This window comes from Rattus norvegicus, chromosome 5 (assembly GCF_021556685.1).
Source record: "Rattus norvegicus strain SHRSP/BbbUtx chromosome 5, alternate assembly SHRSP_T2T, whole genome shotgun sequence".
In the NCBI taxonomy this organism is placed as follows: Eukaryota; Metazoa; Chordata; class Mammalia; order Rodentia; family Muridae; genus Rattus; species Rattus norvegicus.
Genome location: NC_141538.1, coordinates 95,952,492 through 95,969,578, shown reverse-complemented (window position 1 = coordinate 95,969,578; position 17,087 = coordinate 95,952,492). Strand labels below are relative to the sequence as shown.

At 37.5% G+C, this 17,087-nt stretch overlaps 1 protein-coding gene across 23 annotated transcripts in view; it reads left to right on the top strand.

Moving 5' to 3' along the window:
- Positions 1 to 17,087, top strand: part of Ptprd (protein tyrosine phosphatase, receptor type, D) — a 2,326,896-nt gene that overhangs the window by 2,135,811 nt on the left and 173,998 nt on the right. For 21 of the 23 annotated variants that reach the window (XM_087549038.1, XM_087549034.1, XM_087549037.1 and 18 more), the window contains 3 exons: positions 952 to 1,062; positions 4,750 to 5,019; positions 8,449 to 9,030. In XM_087549038.1, coding sequence (XP_087405164.1) covers positions 952 to 1,062; positions 4,750 to 5,019; positions 8,449 to 9,030 — 963 coding nt within the window. 23 annotated transcript variants of the gene reach the window in all.

Below are 17,087 nucleotides of genomic sequence, written 5' to 3'. Positions count from 1 at the left end.
CTTCTTTTTTTCTTGGATGCTCGTCTCTGGATTTTTGGATCTTCTGTCCTTCAGCCGTGGAAACAGGTTCTCAGTACTCTTGGTGGTATGTGGTATTGCCGGTTTTTCATACTTTGACTCCGTGTGCGTTTCTTTTGTAATTCTTCTTTTGTATTTTTCTTGGGGTTTTGTGACACCACACTGCTAATCCCACAGTGGATTTTGATGGGTGTCTTAGGGGATCTATCCAGAGGTCCTCGAGCAGTGATTGGTTGGCTCTTCCTGGCTGGCCAGGGCCTTGCTTTTGAACTTTTTAAAACTCCTCTAATGCGAACGCTCTTTGCTTTTCAGCAAATGTCAGAAATGATTGTAAGTTGTGGCAAACTGTCTTTCTTTTCTTAAAACGTCTGCATGTCTTAAGGGAGTTTTATTTCTTTAAGTGATATTTTCATAACTGATAATGACTAATTTTAATTTTTTTTGCTTCGTGCAGCCTTTTTGTGCTCGCTGCCTATTTTTGGCTTTCTTCCGCAGAAGACTTTCTTGAAAACTCAGCCTGGTATTTTTTTGAGCGTGCCTATCTTTTGCGCCACTTTTGTTGCCAAAATGAAACAAAACAAAAACAAGTATTAATCGTTTGTTTTATTTAAAAGCCATACTTCCTTGAAGCAGTCTCACCCATCTTCATTTTATTAGTCTAGGAGCTAAGAGTGCTAATTATGACTAGAAGTCTTGCTTGGGATAAAAAGAGATATTGTTTCCTTATGCTAGTAATGATGATGTAAAAAAATAATCTCTATATGTTTTTCTCATCGCATCATTTTCTGTCTGTGCAACTTAGCAAGAGATTGAATCGACGTTGAGTGGACCTTCGCTTTGCAGGGCTTTTCATATTGTTAAGAGGTTTAGCTTGCTCAACCCCAAAAGCCTTCTCTGACCACTTCTTTGCTGGTGTATTTTATATCCATACAGGAGCCCTGCAGATTGAACAGAGTGAAGAGTCCGACCAAGGGAAATACGAGTGTGTTGCCACCAACAGCGCGGGCACTCGCTACTCTGCCCCTGCCAATCTATATGTCAGAGGTAGGAATGGCATAACCCTGGCATGGCTTCTCCATTCAGTGTCAGGGGGAGTTGAGATGCCCACAGGGTCTGTGTGTTTATGAAAGTATTGAACAAGAGGGCTTGGTAATGATGACTGTCACTGAATCAGTTTACTATATAGAAAATTAAACTTTGAAATCTGTTGTTTTTCAAATCTCCATGAGGCTTGAGGTTTGTAGATTTTTACTTGCGTTTTTACTTCTGATTCTCTTTACTGACTGACTGTGCTTGGTATTCGTTTGAAGTTTTCTTCGTTTCTTTTGCTCTTTTCTGTTGTTTCTTATCTGCTTCCTTGCAAACCTTGAAATAAGTGCCTGGTGTGTTACTAATCAGCCCTAAGCATGAAGGTGTTTACATCTCCATGAGGTCTGCTGTGGAGCTCAGGGCCTAAAGGCTCCAACTTAAAACCAGTTGTTCCATAAAAATCCACAATTGCATTCCTTTCCCTTATGCTTAGCGTCCTAGTTAAAACACAGTTTTATATATATATATATATATATATATATATATATATATATATATATATGTATATGCATTTATATGCCGTAAAGTAATGACTGTAATTTAGGGACTACTATTAGCTGCTCTTGAAGTAAGAATGAGTTATAAAGATCCATTTGTATTTTTTTTATGAGTATTTAAACGATTGCACCTTGAGTTTAGGAATGGCTGTACCTTTCATTTCAGCTGGACGGTATCCCTGTCTTCCCCAGAGTAGTCAGAGCTAGTCCCTGAGGGTTTTGTTTGTCTTTGTTTTCTGGTGGAAATATTCCTATTCTGGGTCTACGAAGCTGAATAATTATAAGAGGCATTGGGGGTTGGGGTTGGTTGCAGCCTGTGAGGGCTTTAAGGGCAATAGAACGGGGTTCCTTAAGAAAATACCTAGCTTGATTTTGAAATTTTGTCAGAGATAATTTTGTGCCCCTGGGGATGTTTTTTTCCTTCTCTCTGTGAGGTCTGTAGCTGGGGTGGGGGTGGCCGTGAAGGTGCATTGAGAAATGTTTCTTCCCGACATTCTTTGAGGGCCCCAATCCTTTTTCTCACAATGGTGACCTCCTTTGCTGCATGAGGCATGTATTCCTTCTTCTATGGAAAATTTCAAAACAATGCTAGCTATTGTTCCTAATACTGCATTAGTCCATGAGGTATTGCTAACTTTTCCAACTGGGGTAGGAAGATGAACTAGAGCAATTAATGATGTTCAAAAGTAGTGGTTGAAAGCCTTGATATGGCCTTTTTACTCTCTCTGTGTTTCCCTTGTTTTTCTCCTTTTCCTCATTTCATTGTGTTCTGCATCAAACCCCCCTACATCCCTCAGAGCTGCGAGAAGGTTGGTGTGTTTTTTACTTTTTACCCACCTTACAAAACTACTACTTAAATCGATAACAAAGAATACAAATGAAATGAATGTAGCTGCACTGTGGTCTTCTTTTGGTCAATGGTATAATATTGCAGAGAATGTTTGGCCTTGGCTTCTGTTGCTTGCTGATGGTGTCCAAATGCAGTGCATGATGGGAGAGAATGTACCTGGGTGCATGGGAAAGGTAACACTTAACTCTCTATGGTCCAGTGCATTGGTCAGTGTTCCTGCTTTCGTCTCCTCCCCAACTCTTCCCATTTATCACCCATCTTTTATTTCTGTCTCCTCGGGGTGCCTGCTGTCCCCAGATGATGTTTTATAATTGTTCCCTGACCCTTCCATTTTTTGATATGTTCTTTGATGCCCCCAGAGTCTGTGCTGGCCCCTGCTTGCTTCAGTAACCTCTGAGTTGACTGCAGGAGGCATGCTTAGCACTTCCTTTCCCATGAATGTCTCAGACCCCCTACACCATTGCAGTGAGCCCTCTCTAATCAGAGGATTTCTGGTCTTAATTTCAGCCAGAGTTCTCAGACAGAATTCCTTACCTTGTTTTGGGGTTAAGAGGTTTATTCCCATTCCTTTCCTATAATTGCAAAAAAGCATTGTTTACTATCTGTATTTGCACTGTGTTCCTGAAAGTTAATTCCTTGGATTTAAAGTTCTCATAGTGTAAGGTTTTGCCCCTGTAGTCCAAGATAGAACCCATTCTTTCTCACCTTAGCTTTGTACCATGTCAAAGTACGCGTCTTTAAACATACCTGAACATGCAGATTATCTGAAGCAGGAACACTGAACTGTGTTTGCTTGGTGGTGGCTCTTTTTTCTGTGTCATGTTGTTTTAATATGGTCACTCCTTTTAATGTCACATCCTTCTGTGTATTTAAGATTGAATGTTCATCACTTTGAATATATTCATAAAATGTCTTTTACTGGATTCTGTGGTCATTGATGCTATACAAACTGAATGGAATCCTGAATGTGAACACCCTCCCCTGAGTCTACAGTCCTTACCTGTAACAACCTCCCCATAACCTGTAATCTTCTAACTTTCAAGTCCCCATTTCAGTAACTACACGCTGCCTTCTGTCTTTGTGTTTGTTCTTACTTTTCCACTATTTCTTCATTGTCCTTATCTAGGATTCCAGCCATTCTTTCATTGCTCTATTGTGGGCCTTAAGAGTCCATTTTGCGCATGACTCGCATGACCCAATCCAGTATTGTATCTACTGTTATTATGTGTTTCTTCTTCTGTTATTGTCAGTTTCTACACACACACACACACACACACACGCACACACACACACATACAAACACACACACACACACACACACACACACCGGACAGACACACACAAGACAGACACACAGAAACACTGGCATACACAGAGACACATACACATACCACATACACAGACACGTGCACAGAACATACACACACATACACATACATACACACACATACACACACACACACACACACACACCAGACAGACGCACACCAGACAGACAAACAGAAACACTGGCATAGACACATACACATACCACATACACAGACACATACGTGAGACACACACGCACACGCACACACACACACACACACACAAGATAGATACAGAGACACTGGCATAGACACACAAACATATACCACGTACACACACACACACACACACACAGAATATATACACAGACACATAGACACATATGTATATCTATGTTTGTTCCATCGTTAGTTGAACTTTTGAGGCTGTATCCCTATAAATCTAAAAGAAAATAAATTGTTGTTTCAGTGTCCTTAAGGTTATGTTTTCCAGGGTGAGATGTGACTGCCCCATACACACATTCATATCAGCTGCGAGTACACAGAACTGAAGTCAGTCTTGCTACTCACACATGCTGATGACCTTCTGCCACCTATTTGAATATACATGCCTGCATAGAATCATTGTTATATGCATGTATGTATATAGTTTGGTGTTTCTCTTATGCATGGTGTTTGTGTACTATTAATTTGTAAATAGATTTTCTTTTTTGTGTGTGTGGAGCCTATGTAGTTCTGAATCAACTGTTGTATGACTGTGTCTAAGATATCAATGATTAAACTAAATGAATGATTCTGTGTATACACACACACCATACTTGTATGGTCTGTATTATCCACAGTTTATCTTTTTGTTGTGCTTTTGGATAATTTACAATATGTTTCAATTGTTTAATCATGTCTGTCTGGTGCATGTCCTGTGTTTAACAAGCTGCTTCATTCTTGCCTCGCATATGTTATCATATGGCCTTGTGTTTTCTTGTTCCAGTTCGCCGTGTCCCTCCAAGATTCTCTATCCCACCCACTAATCATGAAATCATGCCAGGTGGAAGTGTTAATATCACCTGTGTGGCAGTGGGGTCACCAATGCCTTATGTGAAGTGGATGTTGGGGGCAGAAGATCTGACACCAGAAGATGATATGCCAATCGGAAGAAATGTCCTAGAATTGAATGATGTAAGACAGTCAGCGAATTACACCTGTGTTGCTATGTCGACACTGGGGGTCATTGAAGCAGTAGCACAGATCACTGTCAAAGGTATGCTCCTTTTGTGTTCTGAAAATCGTACTTATACTCATCCTAGACCCAGAATTTTAAGATGAACTAATTTCTCTCTCAGCGTTTCAGTTGTCTAGGGCCTAATCTCATCTGTGGTATTCTATAAAATGTTCATGTTTTATGTAGACAGATTTCTCTCACCTTTCCTTCCCCCCTTATCTCTCTCTCCATCCTCCCTTTCTTCTTTCCTTTGTGAGATACTGGATATTGTATCTAGGGCCTTTGGCACACTGAGTGTCTGTCACTAAGCTCCATCCTCACTCCTTCCTTAATTTTCATTTTGAGACAGTGTCTCATTAAAATGCAGGCTGTAGTGGAATTTACACCATTTCCCATAGAAGTCATCAATCATTGATCTCTTGCTTTAGCCTCCTGAGGAAGTAGGATTATCTATTTATTACTAGAATTCACATTCAGATTATTTCCTAAGATATTAGCAGTCTAAGTTGGGATAGTTAGAAGGAGGTCTGATTTAGTCATTGAGCAGACGGAATCCTGAGTGCTCCGCCAGGTCCGCTGTTCTTGTAAGATGGGTGGCTTGCAGATTTTGTACTGGTCCAAATTTTTGATAGGGATCTTAAGAAGAATATTAATAACTGTCATTAGATGCATAAAATCTCTGAAAAAGCGGAAATAAGAGAAAGTGCTGAAATCAGTATGGCCTAATAATAGATGCTCTGTCTGATGGCCCTACCATTAAGAAGCAAAATGTAAATGGATCTGTTCTATCTTAGTTCTGTCCTTCACCTTGCATATATGAATACTCATGAAATATTCGCTTCTCCAATAAATGTGCTAAATATAGCTAAAGTAGTACCTTCTGTGAAAAAATTTCTCAACAAAAAGGGAGTTGAATATGTGTGAATACCACTTTCTTTTACGCAATACTTACATAATTATAGAAAACTTACAAATAGGTCACAATGAGGGTGATTTGAGTGTCTGGCCAGTGTCTGGTATTAGTGCAAAGTGAACGCAATTCACCTTGCCACATTGGAAACATGAATTTAAAATGTGCAGCATACTTATTCCTAATTGATAAATCTGTGAGTGAGTATCTATTAAGTATGTTATATTGTATAACAACAAAAGTATACATTATTTTTATTGCAGACATATACTGTCTTATGTATCCTTAAAGTATTAAACATATTTGTCTTTGTTCACACGTTATAGATATACAATGTCAGTGAAAAATATATGATAATGCAATCATTGGTGCCACCTCAATAAACCCAACCTTATTTAAAAAAATATTACTTACCTGAAAAAATCAGACTTGTCCACTTTACAAAAAGAAAGAATAATTCAATAAATGTTTTTGTTACTAATTTTAGTAAATTCTCTTTGCTAAGTGTTGTAATTCTGAAGATACTAGTCATATGCAAATATCAAGCAACTGACTTTTATTATAACTGTTTGAGCTTCAGATATTTGAGGTTTGCCAAAGACATTAAAGATTTTGCAAGTGAGAGTCACACCAAGCTAATTAACATATTCGCTTTTGTAGCTTTGTTTTCCTGAATCTTCTTACCTCCCTATCCTTTCTTACCTCAAAGAATGAAATATAAAGGTAAAAACTTAAAAGAAAAAGAAACAAAACAACATAGAAAGGAAGGCAATGTTTGATGTTCCTAAGCTGCCATCTCAGGGGTTACTGTGATTCTAGCCTTATAACAGGAAACTAGTCTGATTGAGCACTATCTTCTGGGTTCTTTCTGTCCTTTTTCTTTTTTTTATGGAGGGCGGGGGGTCGGGATTTATTATTTAGAGTAAACCTTTCAGATGAGGTGACCAGTAAAGATGGCTTGTACTCTTAAGCTTTCCTTTTTGAATTGACTTCTGTTAAAAGGAAAACAAATCAAATCTCTAAAAAGACATATTTAAAGGAGTGGATGGGCGGTGAAGAGGTGGGGCAAGGGCCTGAAGGAGAGGAGGGAAGGAAAACTGTGGTCAGTATGTAATATACGATAGAAAAAATTAATAGAAAAGTATACAGGTGTTTGTTGACTAGCTATTGTCTCAGATATATCCACTGTAAAATACAAGAATATTATTATTGACAAAATACTTTAAAAAGTGATTTGTGAATATGTCATTAATTTTCTAGGCCATTGAAATAACTATGAAGAAACAACACAGGCCTCTTCAATTATTAAGCAGAATACACTGTCATAATTCTTCCTTAATAGATTTTTAGATAAATTATTTTAGATAGGTTATTTATAAGTATCTTAGTCAAGTTTTCTATTTCTTGATTAAACACCATAACTAAAAGGAACTTGGTAAACAAATGGTTTATTTCAGCTCATACTTACACATCACAGTTCATCACTAAAGGAAGTCAGGCCAAGAAAACCTAGAGGAAGAATTGAAATAGAGGCCATGGACGATCACTGCTTGCTGACTTGCTCATCTTGCTTTCTTATATAGCCCAGGACCACTTGACCGTGGGTGGCACTACTCACAATATCTGGGCCCTCCCATAGAAATTATTTATTAAGAAAATACCCATAGGCCAGTGTTATGGAAGCAGTTTTTAAATTGTGGTTACCTCTTCTCAGATAACTCTCAAACTTGTATCAGATTGATCCAGAACTAAGATCCACTGACAAATTCATAATTCATTACAAATAAAAAAAAGCACTTGGGTACTAGTCCATTAATAACAACTTAATTTCATTTGCATATATTCTATATCTAATGTTTATTGGTATTTATTTTCAATATTAATGTACTGAATTCGGGAACAAGTGACTAAGCATCTAAAATAAAAATTACAATAATTGCAGTTACTGTTTTTGAGAGTCTCAAACTGTATGCATATTATTGCATTACCTCATTAATCATCACATGAAATGTAGCTGATCAACTGTATAGTACAACTCCAGTACTTACAGCTTGTCCAGTGTTCACATGAGGAAATTAAAGCCAAAAAAAATTTAAGTGATTTATCCAGGATCACATAGTAAATAAGTGGTAGATTTGAATACAACCCCCAAAATATCATCAAGATCTGCCAGTAACATGGGATCTGGACTACCTCTTATGTATTTTACTGTTCTCTTGACTTAGTAGGACAGCAGATTTCAACCTGTGGGTCATGACCCCTTTTGGGTTCAAATATCAAATATTTACATTATGACTTAAAACAATAGTATAATTACAGCTATGAAATACCAACAAAATAATTTTATGATTGGGGGACCCCTAACATGAAGAACTGTATTAAAGGGTTGCATTAATAAGAAGACTGAGAACTGCTGTCTTAGGATATGTTACTTTGCTTCATCTGGATAAATCTTCAATAGGTATATAATCTGGTCAGACTAACTATAGTGTATAGTGATATAATGATTGATGTAATACTTAGAAAAGATAGTCATTATCTTTTTTTCTGTCCTAAAGCCTTACCCAAGCCTCCAGGAACTCCTGTGGTGACTGAGAGCACAGCTACAAGCATCACACTAACATGGGACTCTGGGAATCCTGAGCCCGTCTCTTACTACATCATTCAGCATAAGCCTAAAAATTCTGAAGAACCATATAAAGAAATTGATGGGATAGCCACCACACGCTACAGTGTTGCTGGATTAAGTCCCTACTCCGATTATGAATTTAGAGTTGTTGCTGTCAATAACATTGGGCGAGGCCCCGCAAGTGAACCTGTGTTAACTCAGACCTCAGAACAAGCACCATCCAGTGCCCCACGGGACGTTCAGGCACGCATGCTGAGCTCTACCACCATTCTGGTACAGTGGAAGGAACCTGAGGAGCCAAATGGACAGATCCAAGGATATAGAGTTTATTATACAATGGACCCCACTCAGCATGTCAACAACTGGATGAAACACAATGTAGCAGATAGCCAAATCACTACTATTGGCAATTTAGTACCCCAAAAAACATACTCTGTCAAAGTCCTGGCTTTTACCTCAATTGGAGATGGTCCCCTTTCTAGTGATATACAAGTCATCACTCAGACAGGAGGTAAGTCTGACAAGATGGGACTAAGGTAGGTGGCTTGGAAAGAAACAGCAAAGATAATGTAAATCTAAGTCATTGAGATTTTAAGCCTAGACATTTTACTTTCAAGCTTGCCTTAATCTATGAAAATTTAGGCCCCCTTTTTTCTAAGAATCTTTAGAAGGGCCACATTACTACATACAATATCTAGTATATACAAGCACCACGTTGTTAATCCTGACTATGCATTAATACATTTTCTCTGGTTTCACTGATGGAATGCACTCGTGACTTATTTTCCTGGCTGGCATAGCCTTTGTAAGTCCTGTGACCTGGTGTGTTTATTTCCTGTCTTTGTAACCCTAAATCTCAAGCACATTGACAGCCAAGTTCGCTTTATTTTACTTTACTGCTGTTATTTGGTTCTTCTGAGCTTGTTCACAGATTCTTCCCTTGCCATAGTATATGGAAGATGACTGCAAGCGTATGCTTCACCACAATTATAGCAAATCTATATCCCTTCATTATCTGGTGTTTGCTCTTCTGGGGTATTTATTTGTTCAGTATATCAATATGTAAGAAAATGCTGTAGACTAATTTAAGGCTCTCATTGGAAAATAATAGAGGTCTATGAATATTGTTCTAATTTATCCTGACACTTAAACGTGTGAACTGTTAAAAAATTTTTTATTATATCCAGCAGCTCCATAACCATAAAATATCAAGGAAATATATGGGCATTTTGTTGCACTTTGAGCTTTCCTCATGATTTGACCCTAATGTTGGAGTGACATAATCACAATCTAATTCTTAAGGTCAGCCAAGCTTGGTGAATTTGGATGAGTTGCTTTTTCTGTCAGCTTTTTGTCACTGTGATAAAACACCAGAATCAACTTAAACAAACAAAGATATATATATCCAAATATATATATTAATCCATGATATATATATATCATAGATTAATTCAACTAGAGGATATGACTTTGGCAGCAAGTATAGTGAGGGTCAAAAAAAAAAAAAGCAGGTTTAGGTCATATGGTTACTAAGTATAAGGGAAATCAAAAGTCCCTGGAGACTTCTAATTACCATCATCTTTAACAGGGGGAATTTTCTAATGTGATAGTTTTAGTGTTTTTGTATCTACTAGGTATTTAGTGGGTAAATAAACCTAGAGAGTATATAAATTTTATCATTATTTAAAATTACAAAAGTTTTAAAAATTAAAATTAATTTCAATTCTGAACTATTTCAAGTGTTTTGAATAAAGTTAAAGGAGAAGCATTGTTCTTAAAAACATTGTTATACTCAGTCGCTAGATTTAGCTAAGTTTTATAACCACAAATTTAAGGCTAACAAGCTGCAATGCTTTAAATTATTTTTAGGGGACAAAGGATTTAACTACCCAAGAAACAAGATTTTCCTAAAACAAAATTCTGTCAAAATATGCAGATCCCTAAGACTCATGAATATCTTTATATTCAGAATACTGAATTACAGAAACTTATCCTATCCCAACTTAGTAAAAAATGTAAAAGTGATATTTAAACTGTATATTTTGGATTTTTTTTGTTATTACCAGAGGACATGAGCATAGTTTTATGGAAGTTGCAGCAGTGTGAGAGGACATTTGAGTTATTTTAATCCAATAAATTTGGTTTTGGAAGGTCTTGTTTAATTCAGTTGCAAAGTTTAGAAAATGTACTCAAATATATGAGGGTGTGCTATGTAGGCTCTCAGTCTCTTTCCATCTCTTTCTGACAAATGGATTTTTGCATGAAGTCATCTCCAGCCACCTTCTGTAGTTGTAGCTTGAATACTCATGGAGATGTAAAAAGGCCGAGTACCAATGTCTGCCTAGGTCAGGAGTCTAATACACCTCACCAAGTAGCACCGTGATTGGTTGTGTCCTGTAATCTTCATTAACAATGGCCTGGGATATTAGTGGCAACTATGGAATGCCAGGTTTTCAGTTCTAGTGATGTTAAGTTAATGCTGAGCCTTCTCATTTCCTTCCTGATGATTCCTAGAATCATGAATACACAAGAGTGTGTTACCAGCATCAAATAATCCTCTTCGATGGTTATATAGAAATCTAGGGAAAACATAATTTTCCCTATGGTTTTTGTTTTAGTAAATCTATAAAACCATACCATTCAAAATAATTTAAGTTTGTTGTAATTACATTGAAACCAAAACGTGTACTTTGACATCTGTGTCTGACAAAGTGCTTTTAATAGAAAAGTCATCATTTTGCATTTTACCTAAGAACAACTGATATCCTGACGGATCGAAATTGGATATTTATGTAGTGCATTCCTAGTGGTGGAGAAAATTAAATCATGAGCACTTCCCCTTGTCTGTGACTATTAGTTCAGCTGACAACAATATTTAGATATAAAATACACTTTTATTAAGATTATTGTTTTCTAGAAATATGGGTCCCCTCCATTTTCCATAGCTCGATTTTCTGGCGTGATAGTTACTTACAATTAGTTTAACTAGAAGATATGGAGAATGGATGAATGTTGACAAGGTAAACATTTATACAGACGGTCCCAGCCCTTTTATTCCAACTACAACATCTAGAAAGAGAAGAATAAACTTTGAACTTTTCAGGAATTGGTTATTGTAATCTTATAGGATGACTATCTTTGGTAGAAGGAACAGAGAACTGATAAGTCTTAGGAACTGCATTGTCAGGCTTTAAAATAAATGTCGCTTTAAATTCTTGCTAACAGACATGGTAACCCTTAAATTTTGAGTTGAGTCATTTCTGAGCTTTCTTTTAGAAAGAATTTCTGATCTCATTTGGAATAATAATTGGACAAGTCTTCAAACTCCTTTAAGGGAATTTGATGGAGAATGGCCTTAGATTCACAGTGCCTTTGAGGACCACCATGAATTTCTAATGCCTCATCTCCGAAATACTGGGATGAGAGATGTACACCACCTTCTCATTTTACTTTTAGAATTTTAAGGATTCTACCACAAACTATTAAAATTAGAACATTGTTAAAAAACAACACCATTGAAAAATGTTCTTATCACTTCTCGGCCTTTTGGCTAAGATCAAGTGTGAGAAATGTTCTTACATAGATGTCTAGAACTTTTTAAACCATTTCATTACTTTATTTCTCCAGGCCAATGTAAGCAAACTAGAAAAAGCCTGCATTCTAATGCTCAAAAAGCTAATTCTAATGTAAGGCTTTCTGTGAATGATTTTAAAATTTAACGTTTTGTACTTACATTTACTGACAGTTGACAATATGTTGTGTCATTCTCAGATCAGACACTTTGCTTTGAATTGTGTTTACTATTAGACTCTGACTCACTATCCTTTGCCATTGTGCTGGATACATATGTTTTTAAATATGTGCCTCCTGAAAATACTTGTTACCTTAGCAAAAACAAGGCTTCTGTTGACTTTGGCTAAGTTCATTCTTACAGTACACTGAGATGAAATTGCAGTCTGGTAGGGACTCTTCAGAGACAGTCACTAAATTTTACACAAACACTGATGCCTTCTAGTGCATTAGCAATTCAGTCTAATTCCTTAGTTCTTCATTTATTCATATTATATTACAATATAGTAACTGTAGCAGTAAGCAAGTACTTGAAATTCATCAGTTCATTATTATTCTATGTTAGGATTAATAATTCTTATTTTTATTTCTTTGTGGACATTAAATTGTCAAGTAAAATACAACTAACCAGATATAAGAATTGTTTATGTAGTTTTATTTCTTTATATTTCGTCTATTATTTATATACCTGTGCACACTGTGTATATATATTTATGTATGAAGGTGTGCAGTGCATTAGGTAATGTGTGCAAATATATGTGTATAGGTACAAATGCCAATGCATTCATGCAGAGTTCAGTGGAGTGATATCAGGTTTCAAGCTCTTTTACACTCTGCCTTATTGGCCCGAGAAAAGGTCTCTCAATTCACCTGGAACTAAGATGGTAGCCAGCAAGCCCAATGACTATCTTGTTTCTGCCCTCACAGTGCTGAGACTAGAAGCATCCATGGATATAACCACCATTTTGTATACATACTGGGATTGTGAGCGCTGGTCCTCACCTTTACACAGACAATGCTCCTACCAAAATTGCTATTTCCCAGGCCTAAGTATAATTTTAAAGAAGTATCTACTACATGTTTATTTCTTCTTTTCTCAATTTGAGTTTTTATACTGATGGCATATTTCCTTTTTTGATATATAGTGATCACATTTAAATTTCTAGATGTGCATTTATTTTCTCATCAGTTTTAGTAATGTGAAAATTGTTTCTTATCCTTGATGTTCAGTTAATTAGTGCAGAAAGTGTTACAACACAGAAAAGCTCCTACCTGAAATGACAATATGTTTATAAATAAAATCTAGTACAGGAAGAAAAAGGAATGTCAATAATGAGGTCTACTAGGTAAACCTGAGAGGAAAGCCATGCAATATATATATATATATATAGTATATATATATACTATATATATATAATTTCATATATATATTATATATGAAAAAGTATGTCTATAAATTTATATATTTAAGTATATGTAAGTGTGTATATATTAAGAAATAGGAATGTAGGTGTTATGATGGTTTGTATATGCTCGGTCCAAGGAGTGTCACTATAGATGGTGTGGCCTTGTTGGAGTAGGTATGTCACTGTGGGGGGTGGACTTTAAGACCCTTATCCTAGCTGCCTGGAAGCCAATATTCTCCTAGCAGCCTTCAGATGAAGATGTAGAACTCTCAGCTTCACCTGCACCAAGCCTGCTTAGATGTTACCATGCTCCCACCTTGATAATAATAAGTTGAACCTCTGAACGTGTAAGCTATCCTCAATTAAATGTTGTTCTTTATAAGACTTGCCTTGGTAAAGTGTCTGTTCACAGCAGTAAAGCCCTAACTAAGACACGAGTTGGTACCAGGAACTGGAGTATAGCTGTGATAGACCTAATCATGCTTTTGCTGTAGATTTGGGGACTTTGGATTTGGAAAGCATTGGAATGCTTTAAGTGGGCCTTAATGGTCTGTCCTAGAAGGAATATAGAAGACTTTGTTGCTGTGAGTGATTTGAACTGTGCTGACCTGGCCAAAGAGGTTTCAGTGGAGAAGAATTTTAGTATATGGTTTAAACACTGTTTTTGTTGTATTTTGGTGAAAAATGTGGCTGCTTTTTGTTATTGTCTGAAGAGTCTGCCTGAGGCTAAAGGGAAGAGATTTAGATTAATTGCTTTTAAAAAGGTCTCAAAACAGCCTGGTGTAAATTCTATTGTGTGGTTACTAAAGTTCACCCTTAAGAAGAGCATTTTAAAGAAAAGGAGCAAGTTGAGAAAGGAAACATAACAAAATATGGTTCAAGGGTTCACTTAAAGGAGCACCAGGAAGTAGAATGGAGCTGAATCCCATGTTCAAGGACATTGCATTGAATTAGGGAGTAGTGGCCTTGGGGAAAGCTTCCACCCAGCTAAGTTTAGGTGCAGGCATGATAGTACAAAACTTTACTCCTAGGAGGCAAAGACAAGCAAATCTGTGAGCAAATTCTAGGTGCAAAAGAACTTCAATCTAGGCTGGGTCAACCATACCTTTAATCTCAGTGTTTAGGAGACAGACATGCAGATCTCGTGAGTTCAAAGTCAGCCTACAGAGCAACTTCCAAATCAGACAAGCCTAGGTAGGCAGTGAAGAAGGTGGGAAACAAAGCTGGTGATAATGTAATAGAACAATGGGGTTATGCTCCAGTCCCAGCATGCAGCAGAACTCAGCAGCTTTGGCCAAATGGCTGTGGCTTTAGAGTAGAGAACAGAAGGGACCACTGGGACACTTGATGCTAGTTAGCTGGTGCTAAGGAATTAGTGGTGATTAAGAAGAGACCAGCACCACTGAGATGTAATCTTCTGGGAAGTTTTTTCTGAGGGCACAAAGAAGCTGTGTTCCAGAGATAGCCAAGGCTATACCACCTACAGCAGCTGTACTTGGTAATGTATAAGAGTTACTGGCTTTGAAGGCATGAAGATGTCATGAAGAACACCTGAGGCTTGGCACTATGAAAGGCCATGGAAGGCCATTGGTGAAAGTACAGCTTCAGTTGCAGCTGTTAACCCAGGACTGAAGGGGTCATGCAAAGGATTTGAGGCTTGTCACCATGAAGAGGTCTTATGAGAAGCTACTGGTGAAGCCTAGTTGCAACAAAAGACCCCAGTGTATTGGTGATGGCAGTAACATGAGATGATCACCAAGAACAGCAGCAGCAGTGGAGTAGATCAACTTGAAGTTAGAGTGCTACAGAGAGCAGAGCTGGAGAAATATGCTAGCCCTCTGGAGGAGCCCAGCAGATCATGTGTGGATCCCAGACATGGAAACATGAAGCTGTAACACTGAAGTTGCCTTGGAGACCCCAAGATGTTTGATATGCCAGAGCCATGGACTATCTGTTAAGGAAAGCTGATACCAGGAAGTGTGATCAATTCAGGAGAAAGAAGTTTGTTATAGTCAACAAAGATGAAAAAATGAACTGGAGATCTGAAGACTGCTCTGACATCTGCCATGGAGCTGTACAGTTTAGAGTTTGCCAACATGGTTTTCTGCCTTGCTTTGGGGATTACAGTTAAGTGATTGAATGAATCTCAGAAGAGACTTTGAAATTTTGATTTTTAACATTGTTCAGGCTGCTACAGATTATGAGGTTCTTTGAAGGTATAGCCTCCATAGGCTTATCTGTTTGAACAAGCCTATGGGGATGGTTTCTATATGCTTGCCTCAGGTAGTAGTAATATTAGAATGTGTGACCTTGTTGGAATAGGTGTATCATCATTGGGGGTGGGCCAGTATTCTGCTAGCAGCCTTCAGATAAAGATCTAGAACTCTCAGCTCCTCCTGCACCATGCCTGTCTGGATGCTACCATGCTCTCACCATGATGATAATGAACTGAACTTCTGAACCTGGAAGCCAGCCCCAATTCAATGATGTCTTATAAGAATTGTCTTGAGCTAAATGGGCTGCAACCCCATAAAAACAACAATGCCAACCAATCAGAGTTTCCAGGGACTAAACCACTACCCCAAGACTATACATGGATTGACCCTGGGTTCCAACTGCATATGTAGCAGTGAATAGCCTTGTTGGGACACCAGTGGAAGGGGAAGACCTTAGTCCTGCCAAGGTTGGACCCCTAGTGCAGGGGAATGTCAGGAGGGGATAAAGGGGAGTGGATGGGGGGAACCACTCATATGGGGGAGAGGAAGGGGATAGAGAATTTATGGACAGAAAACTGGGAAAGGGAATAATATTTGAAATATTATTGTCCTGGTCATACTGTCTGTTCACAGCAGTAAAATCCTAAAACAGGTGTAAAACAGGTCTTCTGGCACAAAATTTGTTATGTAATATAAATTGGTAGGTGATAAAATATTCTTTATTTCTGGATAGTTTGAAGAAAGCAACTATGTTAATATTGAGTCTCGTTAAAATATTTCCATACACACACACACACACACACACACACACACACACATGCTGCATATACATATACATATATATATATATATATATATATATACCTACATATATATGTATGGAAAGAGAGAGAGAGAGAGAGAGAGAGAGAGAGAGAGAGAGAGAGAGAGTATACTTCTTCAGACACACCAGAAGAGGACAGGTCATAGAATCCTATTACAGATGGTAGTGAGTCACCATATTGTTGCTGGGATTTGAACTCAGAACCTCTGGAAGAACAGCCAGTGCTCTTAAGGGATGAGCCATCTCTCCAGACTCCAGCGTGTATATTTTTATAATGAGCATTTAGACAACATATTTGGGGACTTAAAAATATATCATTTATTTGTCAGCAGTTTTTCTTTTTCCTATGAAGCTTCAACTCATGTTGGTTGTTTCTAATTTAAAAACTAAACCCAAAGAAAGGTTACCCTTAGTTCATCCCTCAATTTCCAAGGTAGTTTGACTTTTGGCATCCATAGGCTCTTGATGAGCATGATGGAATGAAAGGGTAACATATAGCTCTGCTCTATATACTGAGTTGAACTTATTGAATAACGGATGCTTTAGATGTTAT